This window comes from Oreochromis aureus, linkage group 20, assembly GCF_013358895.1.
Source record: "Oreochromis aureus strain Israel breed Guangdong linkage group 20, ZZ_aureus, whole genome shotgun sequence".
NCBI lineage: Eukaryota > Metazoa > Chordata > Actinopteri > Cichliformes > Cichlidae > Oreochromis > Oreochromis aureus.
In genome coordinates this window covers 6,697,058-6,724,721 of record NC_052961.1, presented here as the reverse complement: position 1 = coordinate 6,724,721, position 27,664 = coordinate 6,697,058, and the positions used below count along the sequence as shown (strand labels likewise).

At 40.5% G+C, this 27,664-nt stretch overlaps 1 protein-coding gene across 1 annotated transcript; it reads right to left on the bottom strand.

Annotated features, from left to right (window-relative positions):
- Positions 1-1,767: 1,767 nt before the first annotated feature.
- Positions 1,768-24,640, bottom strand: march9 (membrane-associated ring finger (C3HC4) 9). The gene is made up of 4 exons (XM_031725743.2): positions 24,242-24,640; positions 8,834-8,989; positions 5,944-6,136; positions 1,768-3,282 (listed from the first exon to the last, which is right to left on the bottom strand). The coding sequence occupies exons 1-4, from the start codon at positions 24,599-24,601 to the stop codon at positions 2,951-2,953; spliced, it is 1,041 nt and encodes a 346-aa protein (XP_031581603.1). The 5' UTR covers positions 24,602-24,640; the 3' UTR covers positions 1,768-2,950.
- Positions 24,641-27,664: the final 3,024 nt, after the last annotated feature.

The window sequence follows — 27,664 nt, the reverse complement described above, 5'->3', positions numbered from 1 at the left end:
GTAGGGTTGTTTCCTGTTTTCTTTGATAGTTTTAACTGGGTTTCACTTCCTGTCTGTGTTGATATTCACTTGTTATATACACTGATAGTCCTGCCCTCCTCTTTGCCTTTGTTGCATGGTCTGTTATATTCCTAGTGGAGTTGCTTAGTCATGCAGTTTGTGTCTCACCTTTTGCTGAATAGTCTGCTTTACAATCCAGTCTTAAACTACAATAGTACACTACACTCCAACATTTGCAACATGTTATTTTTATCCTTTTAGTCTTTTAGGGTAGCTTTGCATGAATCATAGTCCTTATTCATCCTATATTGGGGGTGTGTTTGAATACTAAGGTTTCTGAGTGAAATGGCAGTGAAGTATCTGCATGGGGGCCACAGTAAGAGCCTTTTGAAGTCTCCAAATACTGAAGAAAGGAGCTTCAGTGCTTCCTGTTTCACCTCCCTCAACAGACGATAGATTTAATCATCCTTTATGAAAAGAGAGGAGGAAATGCCGTCCTGTTATTCACAGCGACCGACCATCTGACCGTTCATGAAGATGATCAGGAACACTGGCAAAGAGGCGAATATCATGTAAATGTTATTATAAGTGTGTTTTTCATTTCATGCCATAATCTGCTGAAATGTTGTCAACAGCAGCCTGTTAAGCTCGCAGCTGAACTCTGAAAATTACACTGCTGGAACAAAATCTGCTGCTTATCGACGAGCCGCCTCGCACGAAGCTCACAGATTTAAATAGCCGAGCTACTTTGGGCTGCTCCCTTATTCACCAGGGGTCACCGCAGCGGGTCGTCCGCATGTTTGATTTGGCAGATTTTTACACCAGATGCCCTTCATGACACAACCACCAGGGGATTTGTGTCTCCTCCCAGAATCAAACCGGGGATCATTCGCTCCTTGTGGGGCTACCAATCAGAAGATCGGTGAATGAGATTTAGCTGTGAGTGCTCAGCTAAAGGTGCTGCATAAGTCTATTTATCACTTGTTAGGAGACCACGACACTATGATTTATATAAATTCTCCAAATCCACATGATGATCTACATTCATTGATCAAAATGCATTTAAGGTTCACTTTGCATTAGTTATCAGTTGCTGCATTGCAGCCTTTCGTGAATTAGTGTTTACTTTGGGGAAGCTGGGATAAGTGACGCATGAGACAAAATTAGATTTATAGCTTCGCATTAAACTGAACCAAGGAAAGTGAAGGAGTTAAACTGCATCATCTCTAAAAGCAGGTAAAAAAAACAAGATAAATAAAATAAGATGTATTACATTATATGGGCTCTATGATGCTTTGTCTTTAAAATGTCTAGCTTTTGTAAATTTTCACTGTTGGTTCCTTCATGAAACAAGGAGTCGGTTCTAAGTGTGAATGTGTGATAAAGAGGGTTTTTCCTAACCCCTGATAAATTCTCCTTCACACCTTTACTTCACTGATGGCAAGGACAAGTTAGGAGAAGAAGCTGAAAATTATTGCATTAAGCCAACTTTCTTCTGATTGGTCACCTGTTAAATGGCCTGAGATGACCTGAGATGACCTGAGATGACCTGAGATGACGCTCTCTTTCTCTGACATCATACAGAGCCAAGAGTTGGAAAAAACATCCTGAAAATGAGTGTTTAGATCAGTGTGAAGCCTGAGCTTTTAAATCACAGAAATTATTTGCACATGAGCTGACCTCATTATTTGAAACTTTGGTCATGTTTAATATGAATATTCACCATAGTAACAGTATATAGATATATGACAGAAAAAGAGAGAAAAAAACATACTTGATCCCCTTTAAATAGGGTTAATCAAGTTTAAAAAAAAAACTTTTCTAAATGAAGGATGTCCCGCTTTATTTCCAGCACATCACTACATTTCCACACCAGAAAAACAATGACACACTCAACCAAACCATGCGTTACGCTACAGGTTGGGTAAATAAGAGACTGAGTGAGACTGAGAAGTAAGAGATCATCCGATCCCCGTTTTTTTAATCCAATAATTTAACTTATTATCAAATCTGAATCAGCACACAGCAGCAACAAACTGTATTTTAGCTGAAAGAGCTGTAACACACTGCCATTTGTCCTGCTGATAAAAAGTTGGTGCAATGAAATTGGATGTTTAAGTGTTTATTTTGGCAAGCACCATTCGAAATAGAGCAAATTTTGTCATGTGCTTATGTAATGTGATCAAGAATAAAATTATATACCCATGCAAAATTCCCTGTGAAATGTACATACGTATCTTTATTGCAGAAAGGTTAAAAGTGTAACTGAAATCTTACTGATTTCTTTATTTTTTTTATATTTTTTGTTTCTTTTTTTTCATTTTTCTTTTTTTTTTTTTACTCATTATGACTTATTGTCCTGTTGTCACCTCTGTGGAGCCCACATGTTTGTTTAGTTTCAGTTTTCGGTCTGTTTACCAGCATCAGTTTAGCTTGTAGAAATTTTTTTAAGATCATTATACATAGCTGTCTGGAAATGCTTGGCATGTATGGAGTTACATGATTTCCTCTAAAATCATACATCCGTACAAAATCAAAGTGAGTAAAAAAAAAAAAACAAGAAGAAGAAGAAGAGTTACAAATCAAACCAAGAGGATTAAAAACAAAGAAAAAAAATGCTTCTGTGCATCCTGATATTGAACTGGAAAAAACGTCTCATCATCTTGGATCAGGTTTGTAAAGCCTGTTTACATGTTTCACGTTTGATGTCTTTTAATGCTTTTTCATCCTGTATTTTCATCAGTTCTTTAATTATTGAAAAGGAGCATCTGGCTTTCTTTTGTTGTATGAAACAAGAGGAGAAACCCTCGTGTGTGCTGTCTGTTGATGCTCCGGGCATCACTCAGCTCCTCACGGGGCTCCTGTTACTTAGTCTTTAGTATTCAACATCAAGTCCCTCCTCTCATTTACATCGGGACACAAAAGACGGGGTCTCATCCTGTTGTGCCGCTCATACGGTGGTGACCCTCATCACCACCTCCCGGTTGGCGGCAGCGCTGATCCGCGGGTCGTTGGGCCTCAGCTGGCTCAGGATGTGCAAGATGGTGTATCCACAGTGGTGGTTCAGAATAGTTCTTAGCCTCCTGCTCGGTCGCCCGCTGCTGCTGCTGGCCAGACCGTGAGGGTTACCCCGAGAGCCTCGAGCGCCTGTCTTACCGCTCGAACTCACCGGGTCACCCAAGTCCTTCGATTTCTCATAGTTCAGTACTTTCCACTGCTGATTGACAGCCTGCCATCGCTTGAAGATTCGATACACTGACGATCCCTCGTGGATGATTAGGCCTGGGCGGGGAAGAAAGCAGAAGAAGAGGCAGGGTGAAGGACAGTGCATGGAGGCAGGAGATATTTAATGAAAGGTGGCCCGGAGCTGCATCAGCACCACAGGTAGAAACTTTCCATCTCATCTGTGGTTGAGAATAGACAGTTGGCAGTAATCACAGTACAGATATCTGATGCCATCTGTTCTCACTGTTGTCTTAGGCGGGCAGCTCGCAGTTACACAAGAACAATCAAGCCAGTCGCTCCAAAACCCCCCCAAAAACAGTCTCTTGTAGTCTGCAACATCATCAAAAATTTGTTTAGCTTTTAGTGTAGTTGTTAGCTCCTACCTATGCACCATCTGCCTGCTTAGTGTTGTAATTGTGCATGACCTTAAAAGCCAGAAAAATGTGAGCCGAATACAAGCTTTCATCCCCGCGCTAGTTTGTCCTTGCATAATCCAACTTATGTTTATTAATATTTTTGTCATTGCACAGTGCATCCTGTTTTTCTTTGCTCTTCTTGATGTTGCATAATGCAGCCTAAGCCTTCGATCTACATCTTTTCATGTCTTCAGCTCCTGCAGTCGACGACTCCTGTGTGACATTTCCACACCTGCACTGAGGCTGGCTCCAAAAATGGAGTCAATTCCCAGCCTTGAACTTTTCTAGGATTTACCAAATGGAGGTGGGGTGTGAGAATTGGACATTAGCCGGTTTGTAACCTTTATCAACTTACCAATAATGGACTATAATGACAGAGTGCATCAGAAAGCCTCTAAGTCTGACCTTACACTCTTAATATTATATATTTATCTTAGTTGGACAAACTGAATATGCTCCCTCTTAATAAGGATCATTCAACCTAATCTTAATCAACCAACAATATGAAATGTTTAATCAAGCCATGGAAAATTTCACCTTCATACTATAAATATTTTCAGAGTTACAGGCCCTTGAAGTACATAGGGATGGGTTGAAATTTGACACTTTTTAAATTCATTCAATTTAAGTGTTTTTGAGCTCTTGTCATTAATCGACACAATATTTGTAGTGCTAAAAAACACATGTAAACTCTTTTAACCACATAAAGCCTGAACCATTTAATAATTGGCAAAAAATTCAAATTCTTTTGAAACTGGAGTGTTTATTGAACCTTCTGACAAATTTAAAAGAAGAAATTAAATGCCGCTTTGATCAGGAAAAAAACAGGATTAAAAACTACAACGAAATAAATGTTACATCCACTAGTGTCACGATCTAAATCTAAGACTACCTTAAATATTAATTTTGTTTAGCATTATTTGAGCATCGGTATCATGAATATACCATAATTTCAATAAATTGAATCTCTGTGATAAAGACATGACATGTGGGATAGGAGGCTGGGAAAATCAGAGCACGTCAAAAGTCTGTTTTTTTAAAATTTAACCACATTCACTGAACACTGAAATGACACTGATGTTCACATGTTCTATATAATAGTTTAGACAGATCACACAGCTTTATGTCCAGAAGGAGTTTTTCTAAATCCCTGAAGGGCCTGGATCACAGAGGGTCTCGGGGTCAGTGGACGCCCTCTTTTCAATTTGTTGCTTCGCTGCCCATTTAGCCTGTAGCAATTTTCTTTTGGCTCTAATTCCCCTTTTTCTCACCTAACTAAACTTAACAGGGTACATCCACTCGCTGTGACCCTTGCAGTCACCGCAGAGTCCTCATCTCCTGGCTCATCTATCGATCCTGAGATCAGCTGTGATCAGACTGTCAAGATGTCCTGAATCTGCTGAGAACACATCAAACCTCTACAAGCACTTGCATAAGCAAGATGCTGCCATCTTTTATACACAGTCTATGATGCTGGCACAAAGCTAGCAATGAACGAGTGTTTGAAAACCTCAGAAAGACTTCCTATATGTTTGTCATGGTCATTGTAATATTTGTTGTTTTTCTTATGTTACTTCCTGCATCCTGCATTCTGGGTTCACCGATCAGTGTTAGTCATTTTATTTTGGTTACTTCCTGTTGTACTTTGAAGGTTTTCTTTCTTTCCTCTTTCTTGTTTGTCTGCCCCTTAATTGTTTCCATCTGTGTTTTGTTCTACTATCAGCTCTTTGTGTAAGTATATGTAGTCTTTGTTCTTTGTGAGATCATCTGTTTACCTCTCAGGTCCATTTTTCCCTGCACCTGTGCTTCCTATCTCATGCATCGAACTTCTTAGTTTGTGTTTTAGTTGCTTTTTTTTTTTTTTTTTTTTACTTTTTGCTTCCTAAGGCATCATTTGGGTCCTCCCATGCTCTAATCTTGACAATGTCCTTTTTAAGAGGGATTCAAGCAGTTATGTGTGCATATTAAAAGTCTGGTGTTTCATTCTTTTCTGGCAATCACACAGCTGCTGTGAAGTAACGAAAATTGATATAACGAGTAAAATAATGCATTGCATTTAAAAAAGTAAAGAATATGTGTAATGCATGACTTTTCTGAGTAATGACCCGATTTCTTTGGTCTCATGTGTGCAGCCTCCTGCAGCTTCTTCACCTAAATAATTTCCAGTAGTGCAAACACATCTGAAGCGGACTATTTCTTGCTGTGTGCTACATGAGAGAAACAACTATATCCCTTCCCAAACGTTCACTTATGAAATCATCTTATGTTTGTGTGTCAGACTTGTGTCTCTTTGTCTTTTTACCTATGCAGACGATATCCATGAAGCCGTACATGCCGTAGCAGATTTGGAAGAGCAGGTCCTGACGTTGCCACTTGGCTGAGGGGCTGAGGGAGGACCAGATGAGCCAGGAGATGCTGGCGATGAGGAACAGGGAACCCAGAATAATGGCTGCTATCTGCACCTTCTCAATGACAGTCAGAGAGATGGCCTGCCACTGAAGGAGAAAACACTTTAAATCAGAGGTGGGGAAAAAAATCAGGTCATTTACAGGAACAAAAGTACCAGAGGAACAGTGTAAACATACTCCTGCACTCAGAATAAAGGCTATGGCTTTTATAACTATATGATTAACTAAATATCAAACCTAGGAGTGAACAAAAAGGATGTGATAACATAAAAAAACCCAGATTAAAACCCACAGAAAGTAAACTAAAACTAGCCAAAGCTAAACCCAGTCCAGAGACTAACTGAAGTTAAATGGCCGCCCCTCCCTGAGCCTGGTTATGCAGGAGGTTTCTTCCTGTTAAAACTGAGTTTTTCCTTCCCACTGTTGCTAAAGCGTTTGCTCACAGGGGGTCATATGATTGTTGGGATTTTCTCTGTTTTCTTTGTATTATTGTAGAGTCTTTACATTATTATATAAAGTTCCTTGAGGCAACTCTTGTTTTGATTTGGTGCTTTATAAATAAAATTGAATTGAACTTAATTTATATCTTGGACTCTACTAGAATAGATTAACATGATTCAAAGATCAAAATAATCCCTGTTAATCTCCCCAAATCATATTTTGTTCCCTTCCTTTCTCTTTAAGCAAACCTGCCTGTGATTGGCTGCCCCTCACAAACAAAAGGTTTGAACATTAGATGGGTGTCATGTGTGTGCTCGCAGCAGAACGGTGTGCCTGAACCTACTGTTGAAGGGATATGGAAATATGCCAACAGACCCCCATTATCTGAAAAACTAATATTCACCATAGTAACAGTATATATATATTTATACGGGAATAAGGAAAAACTAAGTCAACAGGTTTTAATTAGATGTAAAACTAAATAAATAAATGAATAAAAACTATAAGGACTCGTTTAAGTTCGTCATCAATGAATTTATAAGCATTTATTTTTGTCTTCACTCCCTCTGAACTTTACTTCACGTTTGCTGTCATTTTTTCACAAGTTCGGCTTTTTCTAGAATCCAGAATTCTCCTTTTTCTGTTTCTGTGGTTCATCGTGTTCGTCTTCACCTATGACTTTTTGCTCATTTTATCGACCTTTGCTTTTCCTTTGCCAGTCTTATTTGCCCGTGTGTGACTGCTGCTAAGTTATTAAAGAGTTTAACTATTTTAATTTTGCCTCCTGTGTCCTGCGTTTAGGTCCTTTTCTTCGTGTGCACTATTAAATTCACAGGTAATAAGATTAACAGATTCAATAGATAGTAGAGGTTAATAAATTTAATAAAGATCACCCTCACACTAATTTAGAGTCTTGGTTGGTGTGTTTATATTCCTTCTGTGGCTATACACTTTTAATAAAATAATAGTTTGCCTCCTTTTTGAAATTATATGTCCCATGGCTCCTGCAGAAGTACTTACTGCTGTTATAAGGGCTCAAAAGCGAAGAAAGACACTGAATTATAGCTTAAAAGCTTATCTGTTAAATGGGTTGCTGGATATAAGACCTAAATGGAGGACACCAAGTATTAGGTCACAAAAAGGAAATAAAAAAAAATAAAAGAGGAAGAAGAAAGAACCCAGGAGACTAAACTCAACTGAGATGCAAAGAAACAAAGAGGACAACTCAACAGGAAGAGAGGGGAAACCAGGACCACACACACACACACACACACACGACAAGACACAAGTGGAAACAATAAAGACAGGGCAGACGATCACAAAGGAGGAAAGCCACAGATGCAGGAAGTAAATGCACAGGAGACAACCGAGGAAAAGCAATTACCAAAACATAACAAAACAGGAAGCGGAAACAATAAAGACAAGGGAAGAAGATCAGAGGGAGACAAAAACAAGGAAACACTGGGGAAACCAAGAAAGCACGAACATGAAAAGAACGAGCAGAGGGACCAAAACAAAAAAACACAGAGCCTTAGCGTTATCACACGATTTCCCCCTGTAATCTGTTTACAAAGCAGTTTAAGTCTATTAAGTCTCGTGAAGCTGAAAGTGCAACATTCCTAACACTGGAGTGTCAGAATAAAGCAGCACAGCATGGACATGCAAGAGTACCTGCAAGTTGTGCATACTTAGTCACACTGCACCAATCTTCTACATTACATCTCACCAGAGAGAGAAAAATCCACACATTTGACAAGTTAACACACACACCAACACACACATGGCATCTTTTCAATAGGTTTTAGAGCGATTGGCTGCCTCTGAAAAGGAGGGCAGACGGACAGTGACGCAGAGGGAAAATGTGTCAGCACAATATGGCAAACAGTCCTCACACCACAGCGACGGCTGAGAGATTTGTTCAGGCAAAAGAGTGTTGGGTCTGCTGCAGCAGCGTTTGTATATTTTATTATGAAAGGTTAGCTGACAGCAGCAGCTCCTCTTTCCACGTCATTAAATCTTCCTGCCTCCATCGCTCATGTGTTTTAGGAGCTAGCCCCTCAGAGAGGAGAGAGCATTTTGTCATCATTTCCATATTCACACGCCATCATCATCTTGTTTATGTGGCTGTTTATCCAATACTTTGAATCTTAGTCAAAAAGCACGTTGGACAGAGCCACGCTGTGCTGGTTTGTTTGTGCAGTCAGTGTGAGTCATCTGGACAGACTCACTATCAGTGTTTTTAGATCAAATTGTGCAACAGTAATAATCACAGCAAGGGGTGTGAGGCTTTGTTTTTTTCCCAGACTTCAGCGTGTTTGTGCTGCAGACTCCCCTCGTGTTTACCTGCAGTGGGTTCTTGGTGCTGATGGCCAGGACCTGGTACTTGAAGTAGCAGAGCTCGCAGCTCCAGGAGCCTCTCTCGCTGATCCAGCGGATGAGGCAGGGCTGATGGGTGCAGCGCACAGAGCCGTCACAGCGGCAGGGGCTCAACAGCTCGCCCTGCAGGACACGAAAGAAACAAACACATCAAAATGTTTTCTCATCTTATTCAGCACAGCTGTGTACCTATTACAGCTATTTGAGATCATATGGAGCAAAGAGATGGGGGTGAAGCTTGGGGGAGGAGTTAAAAATAAGAAAAAATACATTTAAAGCCAAATGAAACAAAGCGCACTGCAGCTTTGGTGCGATGAAGATTATCCAAAAGTGCAAAGTGAAGAGACTTCCTTTTCCAACAACCGTAACTTCCCTCCTTAAATTGCAACATTCTGCTCCTTTCTGGCTCCATACTTAAATTCTGGACTAGTGTAGCTTTGCATGATTCACTGTTCAAAGTAATCCTTATTTGTCTTATACTGGGCTTCAGTGCAGGCCCTCGGTTCACCTCTGTTTAAAACAAGCTGTGTTGGCTGCTTCTTTAAGCCAGCTTTCTTCTGACTGGCTGATCCTGGTAAACAAAAGGTTTAAACACAAAGTGGGCGGGGCTTCCAGGCCTGTGATGACTCTCTTTGACATCATAGAGAGCCAAGAGTAGAAAAAACAGTCTGACGTCTGATCTGTTTAATATGAGGATCCACCATCCAAACTATATATGCTTATAATACAGAAAATAAGGACAAGCATTAGAGTTCACTTTAATCTTGGAAATTTTTTCCTTAAAAATTCACAAGTTACAATCAAATAAATAATAATAATATTTTTTCTTTAACTTCCTCACTTTAATCTCAGGGTTGCCCAGTTTTTATGAATTCATAAATTCATGACTTCAAAGTTGGAAACCTTCACAGCGAGTTGGATAATATGCTTTGAATATTTTTTTTATCTACAACAGATAAACTATAAATAAATGTAAATTTTCTACACTTAAAACATTAAAGCACATTAATTTTAACTGTGCTCCCTAGAATACATGTATGTCACAAACTGTATAAAGTATTTCTTATGTTTTATCTTGGAAACGTGCACGTTAGAACTGAAACTGAAAATCGAATGGAAAACAAATACTCATCCCTTCCATCAAATATTCAAATATTCCAGTCACACAGCGCGCGCTACAGATTGCTGGAGCCCACACAAAACAGTCTGGACTTTAAAAAAATAATAATTCTAATGTTTGTGGTTATTGTTTGGACGGAGGAGGATTTCGCACATTGACTCATATGTTGTGGTGCAGAAGAGATGATTGGTATGTCGTCAACAATATTAAATATAAAAGTTCAAACAAAGAAAATGGCAACAAAGAAACACTAATTTTGCTTTTCTTTCAAACCTGCTTTGCTGTGATTTCGGAAAAGCTGAGTGACATTTCAACTCAAGTTGAAGTTTTTATATATTTATAAATAGAAAATTATTTAAATTATATTAACATACTGTATTTGAATAGGTCCACAGTATAATTAAGGAAAAAATGTACCATTTTCTCTGAATTGTTGATCGTCACTCCTAAACTTGTACATTACCTGTTTTAGCTTTGTGTTTATAAATGAATGAATACATTTCAATGAATATATTTTTAAAAAGCACACTTTTTTACATTTAAAGTGCCAACAAGGTTTTATGTGTGTGTAGTTGGATAAACTGTTCACGTGTAAGTTAAAAACACCAACACCAAACCATCAGTTTGTGATTATTATTCATCCCATCAGCTAATTTTTGGTTTGTTTGAAGGGAAAATTAAAATCTTGATAGAGTGACATGAATCATCTCCGTATAAAATGAAAACGTGTCTTTATGACTCATGTCACACATGAAAGCCGAGGACGGTTTTAGCTTTCTATATCAGGGTGGGCTTTTAGGAACAACAGTCGGGAAACAAAGAAGGCGTGCATAGCCCAGAGCTACGTAGGCCACATGCTAGAAACCCCCCCTCCACACGCAAACACTTCACTGAACTAATCTATTCAACACAAATTAACCATTTGTCCCAATCGATACACAAGTCGGAGGAGGTTACATGGTCGTGTGATGTTTTCATAAGGATTTGGAGTGATTGTGTCCAGTCCGAACCATCTGTGCAGTGGAGGGTCCGCCACCTTCGAACGAGCCAACAAGAACAAGACTGTGGATGCAAGTGGTGGAAATGAGCTTCCCCTGAAGGGTGTCTGGGCTAAGCCTTAGAGACAGAGTGAGGATCTCAGCCATTTGGGAGGGACTCATTGTTGAGCTGCTACTCCTTCACATCAAAAGGAGCCAGCTGAGATGGTTCGGGTATCTGATTAGGATGCCTCTTGGGCACCTCCCAGGCGAGGTGTTTTGTGCCTCAGGGCAGACCCAGGACACGATGGAGAGATTACATCTCTCAGCTGGTTTGGGAATGCCTGGCTGTCCTCCTGGAAGAGCTAGAGGTGGTGGCTGTGGAGGGAGTGGGGGGGTCGGGGCATCTCTGCTCAGATAGCTGCCCCCGCAACTCAGAACCGTATAAGCAGCAGAAAATGGATGAATGAATGATTTTCCTATGTAAGGAACTCATTTGCAATGGAAAGTTCAAAGAACATAAACAGTACAGAAGATCTGAAAAGTGACGCAACCAGAGAATTGTCTTAAGCCTGCATTTTTCTTAATGGATTCCAAGGGGCAACATTGGCTTCTCTAATATCTCTGTGGCCTCAGTAAACACTTTATTGATGACTTCATGGGCTCAATTACTAGTTTAGAGCAAGAACATAAAGTCTACTATATCAATAAGAAACTGTTTGCGAATGAGCATTAATAAAACCAGTGTCTCTAACCACATCACATCATGTAATCATTGTTCTCTTCCTAAAAAAAAAAGGGGGATTGTTAAACTAAAGTGCATTCAACAGTAAATAAATCGCACTCTTTGACATTGGTGCATCATATTAAATTCACATAAATTGTCTTTTCAAACAGGTCAGGATAACTCACTCCTCTTAAGCTGAGGTTACATAATTTATTTATTTATTTTTTTTTACCATGACTTTGCCTAAAGTCTGACCAGCCACCACAAGCGACAGTGATGCCAATTCAAGGTCTACACGTGTACTCACATCAGCAACTGCTATTATTCCACCAGAACCATTTCTCATGTTTTACAGCATAACCCAACATTTAATTGTCAATTTGGTCAACAGTAATGTAAAAAATAAACATCGTTATCTGTTTAGATAAACAAATGTCATCATTAATTATATTAATAAGAACAGACAAAGGTGCCTCTGTTGTACATCTTTCTCCACAGAGGTATGAAGAGCGATGAGAATATAAAGGCTGCTTGTCTAAGGGTTAACAGTAGTAAACTTTACTGCTGATAGAACAGAAGAGACCATTCTAGCCCAGACTCAAAATAAGTGCACCTTTGTCTTCCAGAGTGCCGTGCTTTTCACTTCAGTTTACTATATTAATTTCTTTTTAAAAATGTGGGTAGGAAAAGCAAACTTGGAAAGAGTAGCGTGCACGTTGTTATCTTTATTATAGTGAATGAGTGATGAATCACCCTCCTGCATGAATCATACATCAATAACAGCCCGATTTTATACATGAACCATGATAATAAAAATACAGAAAATGAAGTGCACAGCAAGAATAGCATATTGTGAGCGTTTTACATGCCCACCACCCCACCAGTGCAAAGAAAAAAAAGCATAAATGTTTTTAGAGGTGTCTGTTTAAGAGGAGCAAAGTATAGTCATTTACTTTCTTCTTTTTAAATATAGTAAATATAAAATAAATGAAAAAAAAAGTGAATCATGCAAAGCTCCCTTACTGGAGTTCAAAAAATACAAATATGAATTTGGAAATGCACAGAATAGTTTCCCTTTTATAAATAGGAGCAGGCAGTTCCTTGGCTTCTGTAGTTCTGGAGTGTTAATAATCATTTTTAGGATTAAGTTGCTATTTTCTGAAACTGTAGATTATTTGGTTGTGCATCACTGAAAAAAACTTAAACTGTGTGTTGGTCTCAGCTGTAGGCAGCATGTGAAACAACCAGTAGAAACATTATGTGAAACTAAAATGAAAAAATGTGATCTTTTTAAGCAAACAGAAATTTTCTGGAGTGAACGAGCTGATATTTAAAATATCAACTTGTACACTTTTGTTTGTTAATGCTGAAAATTCTGCGGTGTGAGGTTCTTTTTGGGAGAAAAACGTTTAAGGATGTCCTAGATTGACATCAAGCACCCCTGAGGCATTACCACAGTTTCTAAATAGTTCTGACACATTGATGAGATCTCAGTCTTGAGAGAATACATCTTTCTAGCCTTCAAGCTTTGCACTTGAGGCCACATATGGGGAACTACTTGCCCACAAGGTCTCAGTTAAAATTGTTATTTCAACACGTTTGTATTACAGGCGTTCTCTGGCATCTGTGCCTCAGGTTTAGGCACTAAAATGTACTTGTTAGATTTACGAAAAATTGTGTTATTTAGGTATAAATGTGCCTCTACACAGCATTAACCCTGCACATGAACTGTCGAAAGGCATTTGTCAGGTTAACTAGTACATGCCCAAGCTACACTTTGTTACGCCTATTTGTGCAGTTGGTTGTGAAATTAAGATCTTACCATGGTTGCATGAGGGGGTGTAGGTTCATAAAGGCAAAAAACAGGTCATTCTAGCCTGCAGCTAGGCAGTTGCCTGGCTGATTGCATCATAATTCATCATGTATGCTGTAACTGAAGGTTTTTGAAAATAAAATATACGTTACTGTAATGAAACCCCCCCCTCCCCAGATACAATTCTTTTATAAGGTGCTACAGGTGAATAAATGCTAAAAACAGATCATTTTAGCCTGTGGATAGGTGGTTGCCGGGCAACCTCATGGTGTCAAAATCAAAATCAGCTTAAGTTTTATGGACATAAGCTGGATGCCCAAATCCTGGTTTTGTGGGAGGAGCTAACAACCAACCAAGCAAACACACAGACGACCAGTCCTCGCCTCTAGCTCTATGACACCTAGGATAGGCTCCACCCTAATCTCAATTATGGATGGATATTTTGTCCATCTAGCAGTCCAAACCTCAACATTATATTTTTTTTTTTAAATTGTTGAAAGAGAACTCACATTATTTTTGATTTTTTAAAATCTGGAATCTGTTTGAAGTCCTTTGTGTGCTCTGCTTTTCAAAATGTATACATGTAATTTGTAAAAGAACCAAAACTCGACAGATAAATTGTGCTTTTCACGACCACATTTCCTAAAAATATGTTAGCAACATCTTCCTGAAAAACAAGGTGATCAAAAAGGTTTGGGGACTTTTTAAAAAAATTTGTAGGGGATGTTTGTCTAACCAGAAGTCAGTCCTAACAGTTATTTCTTTTAAACTGTGCGTTATTTGTTGTTGCATTTATTGAATTGAGTTTGTCTCTGTTTGTCGTTTTTTCTCTTTTGAGAATGCGTATCGCCGTTTGTTGAACATAAGGAGCAATATGTTGCTTTCCTTTTCATCCCAGTGTTTTTATTTTTGGTTTGCGTTTGTAGCCGTTGTGTAAAATAAACAAATATGAGATTTAAAAATGGACTTAGTTACACCATACCATTTCTTTTCTCGCTGTTGTGCACATTTTCATTTATGCCCACCACAAAAGCAAGATTTCAGCGTGTAATGAAACAACTTACTTATGAAGCAAGAAATTCACTGAGCGCTCAGCTTTTTCTCTTTTTCCTCTAAATTAAAAGGGGACCTTAATAAACTCTCCTTCCCTTTCATGCAAATTAAATGTTGTGTTTCAGCAGGGGGATTTGAAATAAAGCCTCCTGGTGAGTGAAAGCAGACTTCCCCCAAAGCCACAGTTTATTTCAAACCATTGGAAGGCTGAAATAAAATAAAATAATAATAATAATAATTCCCCCCAAAAGTCACACTCTTCTCCTGTCAGCAAAAATAAAACTGACACTCTTCTGCCCATCCCTTCGCCTCCTAATGATATTCATAGAGTCCATAAGATGCAGGCTTGAGTGGCTTATGGACCAACTGTCTCTTCAGCACCGCAGCAGCACCTGAAGCCTGTTGGCATGCTCACCACATTAAGGATGAGCGAGTTCAGGCTGTCACCACCGTTCATCATCAAACATCCATTTTGTCAGGCGACTCAGCATTCGATGGCACGTTTTCATCTAGCCCGTGTGCCTCAACTGAAGGAAAGGCAGCAGAGATGGAGGTGGTGAGGGGGGAGTATCAGTGCGAATCATTAGTAAATCAATGAATGGGCACAGCTTGATCCGGGGCCCAGTTGGTGAAGGGCCATGTTAGCACTCTGCAACAGCAGCGGGGAGCGGTGACGCTTCAAGGGCAGCCAGGTGAAGGAGAGAGGAGCCACTGAAGCCTGACGGCATTCCACAAAAACTCTGAGTTTAACCTCACAACAAACTACACCTCAGAGTGAACACAAACAAAGCCGGAAAACACCAAACACACCTACTGTCAGATTGATGGACCGAAATATAAGACATGGGCTCATCTACTCTTGGCTCTGTATGACAGAATATCAGAGAGCAGATATTTCTAAAGATAAACAACAAAAAACACCTTAGCTAAAAAAGCGCTAAGACCTTTCAAAATCAACTGAAACTATTGACGGCATGTGAAGAAACATCAACTGTGGCGTTTTGGCCAAGAATGGAGAGATATTAACTGAAGCTGAGGTAGTGCTGGGCTGTACTCTCACGTAATACCACCTTGAACCACTAGATGGTGGAGTGAGTTTGTGTAGTGTCCAATCTGTTGCAAGTCCAACATGAGACACCCCAACATTACCATCGCACTCAGCTGGCTCATTATCACAGCCCAAAGATCAGAGTAGCTACTTTTAGGCCTTATCAAAAAGACTGGCCAGAGTGGGTATTCCCAGTTGGGAAGTGGAAAAGTGTTTGTTCACTTCCAAAAAAGTCAAAACAAGATGTTTTTTTCAACAAAGTCTTCTGTATGGTAGTAAAAACCAGCACAATCACACACTTGTACCTTCAAGCCAGCTGTGGCAACAGCAGCACAACACTTGAAGTCACACAAATCAAGAGATGCAAGACCAACACAAATGGCAGCTTGCAACAGCGGATGTGGCTTCAATTTGCCGTCAGTACTGTTGTACGGTGCCGTTTGCGAAGTATAATAGGGCCTTTTACACAGGAACTGAACCAACAATCTTTAAATTGCCAAGGAAATATATAAACCACTACTCTAAGAAGCCATCAACCACCAGAATTTCAGACAAGACAAAAGCTGTCTGGTGCAAAACAATGATACTGAAACTTTCTGGTAAATTGCTGCCACCTTGTGGAGAAAGTTTGCATTGAATCCTACAGAGGGTTTTTGCAAAAATGATCTTTATTGCAGTCAAAATTCTGGCAATTTATACAGAAGCTGTTCAAATCTTCTGTTAATGAACCAATCAGAAGAAAGCTGGCCTAAAGAGGGAGGAGCTAAAACAGCTTGTTTCAGACAGAGGATTAACTGAGTCACCAAACCCAACATAAGACAAACAAGGATTATTTTCAACTGTGAGTCATGCACAAGCTACTTTAGCCTAATACAGAGCTGGAAATTAATATAATAAGCATCCTTCAAAGTAACAGTTTTGTCTCCTGATTAAATACGACTATATTCAGAGGGTAGGTGGGGTTCCACATTTTGTTAAGGAACAATAATAACTCCTATTAAAACCAAAGTAAGAGATATCAAATGGAATTTAATGTGTTAACTAGTACATTTTTTACTTATATGTGAATATTGTCTGTTTTTCAACAGCAACAGGCGCTTTCTCTTACTTTCAAGCTTAGTGCTGCACTAAGCTAAGCTAAAGTAAGCTAATCATTCATGGTAGGCTATCACTGATTTTACTGAGTGCAACTATCTCTTAATTTTTTATTTGATGAGTTGTTTGGACAGGATCGTGTATCTGTATCAAGTTAAATTGAAATCAATTAATATTTTAATTTAAAAAATGTAATTACAATTAAAAGTTTGGAGCTGAAATGTGTCCTTGGCTGAAGGTTCAAACACTTAACACAGGTCGAAAAGATGACCTGAGACCCAAGAGAGCACAAAAGACCAATTAACAATGACTCCCAAACAAGATAGATAATATTTCAGCCACACGTACAAACACTACGAGTGAGACGCTACACTGCAAAACAGAGCCTCATAAAATGTTGAATTATGAGATCACAACTAAGTGAGAATCCATCTTTCTTGGCTTCAGGCTTTACACTTACAGACAAACTACAACAGGTTTGGCCCAGTGAGTGTGTTGCGGCAAAGTACTGGTCAGTAAGGTGCCAGTACAAATGTCTTTTCGCTGTATTCTCATCCCAGGTATTCTTTGGCATCAGTGCCTGAAAGTTTAGACAGTGAAATTTATCTGGATTGATTTTTTTCCTCAAAATCAAACTCAAATTTTAAACCCTACAAACTGAAAAAAGAAGTTAGATCATGTTGATATAAAATCCTTGGATTTAAAACTGGAGGCAAAGCTGTAATGAGACACCAAAGTGGTAACATTTGATGTCTTGCAACATACTTCTGTATTTTCAGCTCTTTCATGTTAACAACTGTTCACGGGAACTGGTGGGAAGCACAAAAAAACAAAAAACAGTCGGGTATTGATGAGGAATTTGAATTTCTGGCACCTGGATGACAGAATTTGTGTTTTTTTTCTCTGGGAAAAATTAATTTTTCTGAAATCATTTCACTCACTAACCTGATAAAGTAGTATTTAGTCATTTTTTCTTTCTTTTTTTGTACTGCCCATAAAAAAGGTTCATTTTTGTGTGCAAACTTAATAAAAATCTTTCATTTCCAAACGGTGACTCAGAAACATGAATCTGTTCACAGACTTGGCAGAGTACTACCTGTTTCATCACTACAGGTTTTATGCACCAGAGAGCTGCGCTTATACAAATAACACTTCATTTTTTTTTATTTCTGTCCGTCTGCACTCTGTCGTTTCCCCATCTGGCTCGTTTGACCTTCCCACTTATAATAAAAGACTTCAAGTGTCCCGCTGCATAAAGACTGAGTTCGGCAGATGAGCCACATGCCACTCATAAACTTTAAAATAACTTGGCTGCTGACATTATAAAGATAACACAGAGAAGGTCAGAAATATACGAGGAGCTAAATAAAAGAAAAACAATATGAAAGCAAACATTTGTAAAATGTCAAAGCCGTCGTTGAGTCTCTGTGTGTGTCTGCGCTACGAGGCCGGACTGAGAAAGTTAATGTCATGATCAACTAGAGCAAACTAAAAACAAAGACCTTTAAAAGCTCTGATTATCATTTCAGACCTTTCCCTCAGGGATGTTTTAGCAGAAACTGTGATACAGGTAATGACCGCAACTTTTGTCTAAAGGAGAAAGTAACTCATTTTATGAGGCCCCTTAAATACCAAAGAATCAGAAACCATACTTTTTAATCAAAGGCTGGTGTTATCTGTGAAGGTTCTCAGTCATCCAGGTCATCGTAGTCTAAGGAGCCTGGAAAGAAAAGCGTCTGGACTTCTTTAGGTTGCTTGAAGACGTGTCACCTCTCATCCGAGAAGCTTCTTCAGTTCTAGGGTCCATTGTGAGCGACCATCTTTGAACAGAGGCGGTGGTTTACGACACCAACTGTCTGCCATCTATAATCCAGTTTTGAGATCCCTTCCCAGACGCCTTAACGCCCACTCACACCCTGGGCCATCTGACCTCAGGAAATCACATGATAGGGTGGGGCTAGGTTTCACAATGAGCTCACCCGAAACCCTGGCTGATGGGGACCCACATCCGTTTTCACACCTTGGCTCATGTGATTAGGTAGAGGATCATCAGGGGGTCCCCCCCTCTTTGGGGGGATACTCCCACGGGGTTTAAATCTGGGACTCTCCACCATTTGACCCTAGAACTGAAGAAGCTTCTCGGATGAGAGGTGAAACGTCTTCAAGCAGCCTAAAGAAGTCCAGACGCTTTTCTTTCCACGCTCCTTAAAGGCTGGTGTTGTTTGCATTCACCTGAAGTGTCACGTGAATTCAGCCCAAAATCAGGTTCGACACTCAAACTCGCTTGACGTTCGCAAATATTGCCAAGGATCAGAGGACATAGATGAGTGAATTTAGTTTGGAGAAACCAAAGTGAGGCTGCAAAGGATGTTTGTCACGTGCAGAAGTCTAATAATGAATGAACACATAACTGATTTTAAGGGGAATAAACAACTGCATGTAAAAACAAAAACATCCAAATAAAATCACTATAATTGGTTCCAAGGTCATCACAGATAATGTCACTAATAATAAGCTGTTAAGGTTGTTTAATGAGATATGTTTTTACATTAATAGTTTTGTACTGAACACCCTGTTTTATTTGGAAAAGCCTGCTTTCTATTTGAAGGATATTTTGCTTTTGTGAGTCAGCCCCCTGCACCTGAAGGCAGCACACAGTGTAGAAAACACCGAACGAGACATAAAAGGTCACATCTGGACCAGCAGGATGAACTCACACCAAAATAAATAAACAGAACATGTAGTGATAGACTATGCTTGGGCACACAAAGACGCTGACTCTCAAGCACTGCCATGTGCTGTCATAGTCAAAAGAACCAAAGCACTAACACCTGTCTGTGGCACTGAATCCGTGACATAAATAATTAGAAATGGATCCCAAAATATGTTGTTTCTTTTTAAAAATACAAAGCTCCGTATTATTTCAAACACGTGGGCGCTGTAGTTTTACGTAAACCTTACGTCAGCAGTAAGAAATAGTCCATTTCTTAGGGACTATTTCAGCAGCGGATTAATACAAATTAGGTGCTCTAGTGAGTATTTAGGACAGGAGGTGTGTGTCGCACTGATTCAGAATAAACTGTGTGTTCGTGGTAATAAGGGAACATGTCACCCACTACAACAGTGTGGCTCATCATCATCAGATTTGTGTTTTTAAAGGATCAAACTTGACAACCTGTCCATACCTGATATAAAAAGCGCCATATCTCATGATTCAAACAGCTTAAACCGCTTTAAGATGACGACACCAGAGCAGCTATAGCTTCTTATTTTGTTGCGAGAATGTGCACCCAATGAAACGGCACTTTATTGCATTTTCTGTCATCTGTAAAAGAAAAGGACACGCTGAATCGTTTTGTGCTGCGGAACAGCTTCCAACAAATAAATGGTTTAAGAAAAATTCATTTTAAGGGGTAAAAAGGTCATTTACCACCAAAATTTTACATTTAAATGTTTCCCCTCTGTTGGTGCTGTTTGTGCATCTCTTTTATTTTGGTGGGACTTGCTCAGTTTTGCAGATACTGGCTGTATAGATGTCTATTCTTTTTAATTGTAATGAAGCTAATGGCTCTTGGCTTGTGGTGCTCAAAGTGCTGCTACTATTACTAATAATGCTACTACAACTAATAATAATAAAAACGGAAAAACGCAGCACTAATGTCTTTTTCCAGAAAGCACGACCCTGTTACTCAAAACAGTCCACAAACCTACTATTTTCCGTCTGCTGAACTAGATGCCTGCCTTTTTTCAATATAATGGAACTAAATGGCACTCGCATTGTGCTGCTCAAAGCATGGAAAATGAAAAAATTACAAAATAAAAATGAAAAACTCAGCTGTAATGTCTCTAAGGTCCCTGGTATTAAAAAACAAAAATCCACAAACCTCGTTCTGTTCAGTTTTATGTATGTTTCTACAGATCTACACCCACCAAGCAGACTGAATCTTCCATCTACCTGCGACGAGAGGGTCATGCATGTGCGGGACAGGATATAAATATTAATGGCGGCCCCCCTCACCTTAGCCAGCTGTCCACTTCCTCCGGTATGTAGAAAATAGTTCAGATGAGCAGCGACAACAAATAAAATGCCCATAAATGTAAATAAATGACAGCAAACAACTGAATTAAATGGCAAGAATACAAATTATTGCCAAAAAGAGGTGTAAGCTTAAGCTTTAGCATATTACACCTCCCTGTTTTTATACAACATATTCTAAACTACACTTAACTAGGTTGTTTTTTTTAAAAGAGGCACAGAAGCAGAATTTTTCAAATGCATTTTTTTTTAGCCCTTTGAGCATCACAAGGCCAGTGCCATTTAGTACATTTATATTAAAGACTAAGGCAGATATCTCTACAGCTGATATCTCCAAAACTGGGCAACCTACACCAAAATAAATGAGATGGATAAACATCACTGAAGGCCAGAGGGGACATGTGTACATTTAATTTGGGGCATGAACTGTTCTTTTAAAGAGCTGTCCTAAAAAGTGCAACCTAGATTTGGATTAATGTGGTAATCCATCCATCCATCCATCCATCCATCCATCCATCCATCCATCCATCCATCCATCCATCCATCCAGAACTAAGACATCTGTCATTGACTTTAAGGTGGATAATGTTAAATTATAGCTCCATATGCATTACATTTAGGGTAGCTTTGCATGATTCACAGTTCAGAATAATCCTTATTTATCTCATACTGGACCTCAGTACAGCCTCTTCCTTCATAGCCCACAGTGGCCAGGCCACAGAAAACCCATGCTGTGGGCCCTGTGTGGGTACACTCACTCTGGGCCTGTGTGGGGTAAGTGTGGGTTTGGCTCTGCCCACACAACCCCACAGTTCACCCACTGTGGACCCCACACAAGCATGTTTCCTGGGCTGTGATGTCTTTAAGGTCCTCTCCCTTTAAGCCAGCTTTCTTTTGATTGACTGCCCAAGTTCAGGTTCATATTAGCAATATGAGTAGAAACAAACTGTCTGAACTGAGTATATGCAGCAGCATACACCTGATGGAAAATAAGGAAATGTGTGATAGTTAAAGTTTAACAAATTTATAATATTAACCACAACCACAGCCTTTCTCTTCCAAAAACCAGGTCATCTTTGTGCCTAAACGTAACTGAACCACAACCGTGGCCAGATTACCTCCTGCCAAAGTAGGCGTCAGATCAGACGTGTGTCTGGAGAGTGTTTTTGGACTTAATTTGTCATTAACTTTGAAGATTTATGATTTTAATGAGCAACAGCGGCGCTCTAGAGTGCAGAACATTTAAGACAAACAGACAATGATTTTAATTCAGATGAGCTGATTGTTTTTGTTTTCATGGGATTTGTTAACACTAATACTTAGCTAGATTTACCCTCATAACAACAAGAGGGCCAACAAACATAAAGGCAGCCTGCTACACACACAAATACACCCACACAAATACACACTCCTCCTGCTCGGATGAGCTGTCATGCATTTGTCCCTCGAGGCCACTTCACAGAGGACGAAGGTGTTAATTTGGTGTGTCACTTCATGACTAAGAAAATGGTCTTCCTCCTCAGCTGCAACCTTTAGACAAAAAAATTTAGGTGTGGAAGTGCCCCCCCGAGCTCCTGACTGAGTGTGCCTGTGGAAACACGCCGCCGAGCACTACCAGAGTAAAGGGCAGGCCGGGGTGATTACCAACACCCACCTCCACCACCTCCTCTTACACCAACAAGCCAGTAATTCCCCGCAAGCCCTTTTGCGACGACTTTTGTGAATCCAGACTGCGTTAAGTGGAATCAGTGGCCGAGCGACTGTACCGCGGCGCCCGCTGACACCTTTGACAGACAGTTAATAAGGATTCGTGCTCAATGCAACCCACAGAGGAAAGTGATTATGTCTGTAGGTAATTGGCCCGCTGACAGCGACATGATCCCCGGCCCCTGTTGTGACCTGCTTGAATAATGAAATAACAATGAAATGGCAAACGTGAGCTCCCCCCCACACACACACACACCTTGCACCCATGGAGGTATGAGGCACTTTCCCTTTGAGTAGAAAGCTGAGTGCTGTGGAGGCAAAATAAAAGCAAATATGAGCATGAGGAGCTGATGTAGTAGTGTAGTTCAGGGTTTTCCCTCAGTGCTTTGTTTGCTTGCTCTTTGTCTGGAGCTAAAAGAGGCAGCTCAGAGCCATGCTGCACGATGAGTCACCTTGCCGGAGAGCCCAGAGCCCAAAACATGAACCTTTTATTAAAGGAAGATGTTTGAGTGGGCAAGACAACAACCTGGGGTCGATCCCTGTCTGTAACATCAAATTGCCTTGTATCCAAAACAAGGCTGAAGTGATTTATACTCAGTCCTGTGGCTCTCACAATACAAACTCTCAGGCAGATGTCATAAATTAGCACATGGGCTGTAATAACACTATACGCCTATCTTAGGGAAGTGACTAAATGGTAATATCCATCTGTGCTCCTACAGGATTTACAGGGTTTCTAATTATCTCAGGCTTCGGAGCTACCTGCTGATCCAGCCGGCACAGGTTTCCACACATCTGGTGAGACCAACATTTGGCCACAGACCAAAGCTACGCACTACTTATTGTTTTGTTTGGGCCCAAGAACTGGAAAGTAGGAGGAGAAAAATAGAAGCAATAATAGAAAACGTGTGACAAATTCATCACAGCCGACACCATTGTCTGACCAGGAACTGTGATCATCACAAGATCAATAGTTGATCATCGTGTTCTGTGACACATGCGGACGGGGGACAGTTGATTTACATTTACAAAATGATTGTGACTCATGCATATTCAGTGCCTCTCACTCTGTTTGTCATCCTGCAGGCCTAATTGGCTAACTTTCTTTGTTGCTATGCTGGCCGGATTTCAGATGTGTGGGAACTGCTGCCTTTCTGATTAGCTTACTTATGAAAACAGTGTTATTTAGATAACCAGATCACTGAGCAATCATCTTTCCAAAAAAAGGGGGGGTGAGAGAAGAAGGACAATAGTCGCCTCTAATTTGAAGCTGGGAGGACTGAGAGTGTGCTTGGATGCACAGACTGTAAAAATGTCTTGAGGCGAATTTGTGATTTTTAGGCTATAAAAATAAAACTTTAAAAAAAAAATGATTTGGCCTCATCTTAGATTATCTTTTTCCAAAGGATGTATTGGAGGGGAAGGTGGGTGGGAGAGATACAAATGTAGGACAGGATGGTAATAGTAGAGACTCCGTATACATACACCTATATATATATATATATATATATATATATATATATATATATATATATATATATATATATATATATCTCAAAATTCCGCTGTATATCAAAATGGTAGATTAGACTTGGGAAAAAAGGAGCAACTTCCTAAACCCCCTCCTGATCTGGAACAATTCATGCATGGTGAAATGGCTCTCCACAGCCCCACAAAGGCTCATTCAAAGCAGTGTGAAATGTGAAACAAACACGCTGCCTGCCCGCCCGCCGTCCACGCAGGACGTGGCATCAGCATCAGGAACCTCACTGGGTTTTTTTTGTTGTTTTTTTTTGCTACCTGCTCTGGGCCTTGGAAGCAGATCCGGCACTGGGGGGTCCGCAGGCTGCTGGCGGTGCTGGCCAGGGACACGGCGTCCAGGCCCACTTGCAGCTTGGGCTCCTTCTCCTCAAACGCCAGGCTCCGGGGCCGCGGGTCGCTGCCGTAGTACTCCTCCTCGTCGTCCCGGGAATGGCAGTCGACGAAAGGCGGCCAGCCGCAGCCGCCCATCCCCAGACCTCGCATGGTGGTGTTGGTGTTGGTGTTGGACCGTCTATCTGTGTCTGAGCTGGACTGTCTTGAATCGGATCGCATAAACACCAGGACTTTCAGTTCATTAAAAAACATGCGGATTCGATACTTGAACATGTTTGGCCACATAAAGAATCCGAAATAAATAAATTAAGTGTTTTTGTCTCCCCTCCTCTCCCTGTGTTATTGTTATTATTATTACTATTATTATTATTATTCATACATCCGATATGTTCATGGTTACTGTAGTATTTTCTACGATGCCACAACTGCTAATTGGAAAATCCAGAGAGGAGATAAAGGCTCTCGCCCCACTGATGGCATGTGTGTCTAAGCCAATGCGGATGAAAGATTTTCCCTTTCAGCTGGCCGACACACTCTTTCAATATTCATTACTCAAACAACTCAGCAAACGCCGTCTATCTGCGTCTTCCACCGCACCCCAGAAAACATTACAACTTGCACGGTTTTTGATTTCCACGGTCCATTTTCCTGCGCTCTCAAATACACCTTTTGTTATTGTTGTTGTTGTTTTGCTTTGTTTGGTTTTGTTTTCCACACGCACTGAGGCTCGCGGCAAAGAAAGAAAGAACGAAAGACAGAAAGAAAAAAAACAGCCTACATGTTTTTTGCTACCCGAAGCAGAAGACCGCGAGAGAGTGGACGAGTGGAGGAGAGAGCAACACAGAGCCAGGAAATATAAGATGGGATGTAAAATACAACGACATGCCATCCACACAGCCACATCTGAGACTCTTGTCAAGAATCATAATCCAATAAAAATAGAAAAGGAGAAAAATTAGGGTGCGGAAGATGAAATGGAAGTTTGATCTGAATGTGATTATAATGTCTTTTTTTTGTCCCTCTCACTGTAGCATCCCAAGCGTCAGATCATGGTCCCCCTTTTCCCCCTTTTCTCTCTATTTCATCTCCTTTTTGTAAAGCCCCGGCTTGATCCACGAAAAATCCGTGCCATTCACCCCGACAATCCACGTCGGCATCAAAAACACAATCCTGTGCATTTGCATTTCTTCTTTCCGTCTCTCTTCCCCTCTCTCTCTCAGCAGCCTAGCTGGAAACACGGCAGCACAAAAACACCCGAAAGCCCCGTGCTTCCCATCTTCGCTCGATGTCCATCAGCATTTCATTGCAAGCCCAGAACACGGGAGGCAACGCTGAAATGCCAGAGAGAGGCAGAATAATAAAGGCACCCTGCGATTTTTCTAATTAGAGAGAGAGAGACGGGGAAGACGCGTGAAGATGTCTTCGTTTCCGATAGCAATTACACAGCAGTAATGGCATTGATTATTGGATCAGATAGATGGTGGTGATGATACTGCTGGCGCTGATTTTCCTCCTCGAAATGGTCGGCTTGGAGATTGAACCAACGCAGCAGCTACTTCCGGAACAGGGAGAGAGGAGAAAAAAAAATAAAAGACTGTCATCCCGTAAACACGTCGCTGCTTTTCCTCCAGCTATCCGTCCGTCTCCCGATGGTTGAAACGCCTCTCGCCGTGCTCCCAGCGGCTGGGCAGGGAAGGAGCTCTGGCTGCTTTATTATTGACCGAGCGCCGCTGTCCAGGGTGCTGATCTCCCTCTGCTGACGTGCGCGCTGCGGCCACATGCGCCGGGAACCCGCGAAGTACAAACCCGCACCAGGACCCCTCTGCTGGGGACACCCGACTAAAACTCTAGCAAAGATTAACCTACAAGTTCCGATGAAGCTTTTTAAAGAAGCAGCTTGGAAGAAAAACTCCGTTTAAAGGAGGTGCAAGATGTAACGAAGGTGTTTCGTTACTTGTTTAGAGTAATATGTATCTTTGTTTTAGGTAACCCTAACCCCAGTGGACACTTTTCCGGACATATTTGCACTCTGCATTTTTAAGAAAACATTTGCACATTAAGAAGCATGCTTTCAAATATTTATTGATTATGTATTGATCTGTGTAATTCCTTCTTTCAGGCACTTGGGCAGCTACTCGTGGACAGATGCTGTAAGATAAAGACACAATATTAGCCACACTTGTAACTGTGTTTTAGTGTGGGTGCTGATTTTTAGTGCAACCTGTTTTCTCCTTTGACTTCTCCGGGGTGTTCGGACCCCTTGGGACACACTTAAGGGTTCTTGGAAACACCAAGGAGGAAGTTGGTGGAGAGGTTTCACCTTAAGCTTTTAAATTTAAACTTGGATAAATAAAAATAAGAAAACGTGGGCTGTGTTAAATCCTGTCTCTGCCTGCGGTGACTCGCTGCTCAGTGGTCATTTGTCACAAATATTACACGTAATACAAAGAAGTCACATAAAAGTAAGCCATGCATCTTCATGAACATTGTGCCGTTTTTTTTCTTGAAAGCGAGTAGAAGTTTGAAACCCCGGAATCTGAACAGAGACAGAGGCTATTTTGGTATCTGCAGCACCTATTCTGGCCAGACTCTTCAGTGCGGAACATTCCTTTAAAAAATGTCAGGCTGAAGCATATATTTCTAAATCTAATCAAGTACTTCTATTGGCTAACCCTAAATAAGTTTTTCATGATAATCACTGAGGTGTGATTAGACCATCTCAGTGTCCTAAAAAGTAAACCGTCTGGTACTTATATAGCACCTTTCTACTCAGTTGAGCACTCACAGCACTTGTTCAGCCAGTCACACACTTGGATGGATGCAAACTCGGAGTTTAGTATCTTGCCCAAGGATACTTCGACACATGGACTGGAGGAGTCGGGGATCACTCCACTGACCTTCCGACTGGTACACAACCAACTCTACCACCTGAACCACAGGTGCCCCAAGGCAAACAACACAACCAAAGACTGTGTTAATGAGTCCCGATAAACATGGTGCATAAAAATCTGTCCTGTATTCATGTCTAAGAATTTTTTTTTTCAAAGACAGAAATATTAGCCAAATCCTATCCTTTTTTGGATGAAGGTTTGTAGTAAATTAATAACTAAAGCATGAGTTAGCTGCACAAATGAAAACAGTCTCAAACAACACACAGGCACAGCTGCAGAGGTGTGGTAATAATGGTTAGAGCTACATGGTTATAAACACATGAAGTAAAAGCAGGATGGGGGTTAAAGTGTGTGGACACAAACACCACCCTATGGGAGGAAGAAGACACAGAAAACAGACCAAACTACATCTGCATGACGAGCCCAAACACTGTAATGCCTCGTGAAAAAATCACAA

Bases quoted from the DNA above. Each gene is read 5' to 3' on its own strand.
- march9 (XM_031725743.2), bottom strand. From the start codon at position 24,601: ATGTGGCCAAACATGTTCAAGTATCGAATCCGCATGTTTTTTAATGAA. The intron at 8,990-24,241 runs GTAGCAAAAAAA...CGTGTCCTGCAG, and splicing joins GCTTCCAAGGCCCAGAGCAG to GGCGAGCTGTTGAGCCCCTG. The intron at 3,283-5,943 runs GTAAAAAGACAA...TTCCCCGCCCAG, and splicing joins CATGGATATCGTCTGCATAG to GCCTAATCATCCACGAGGGA.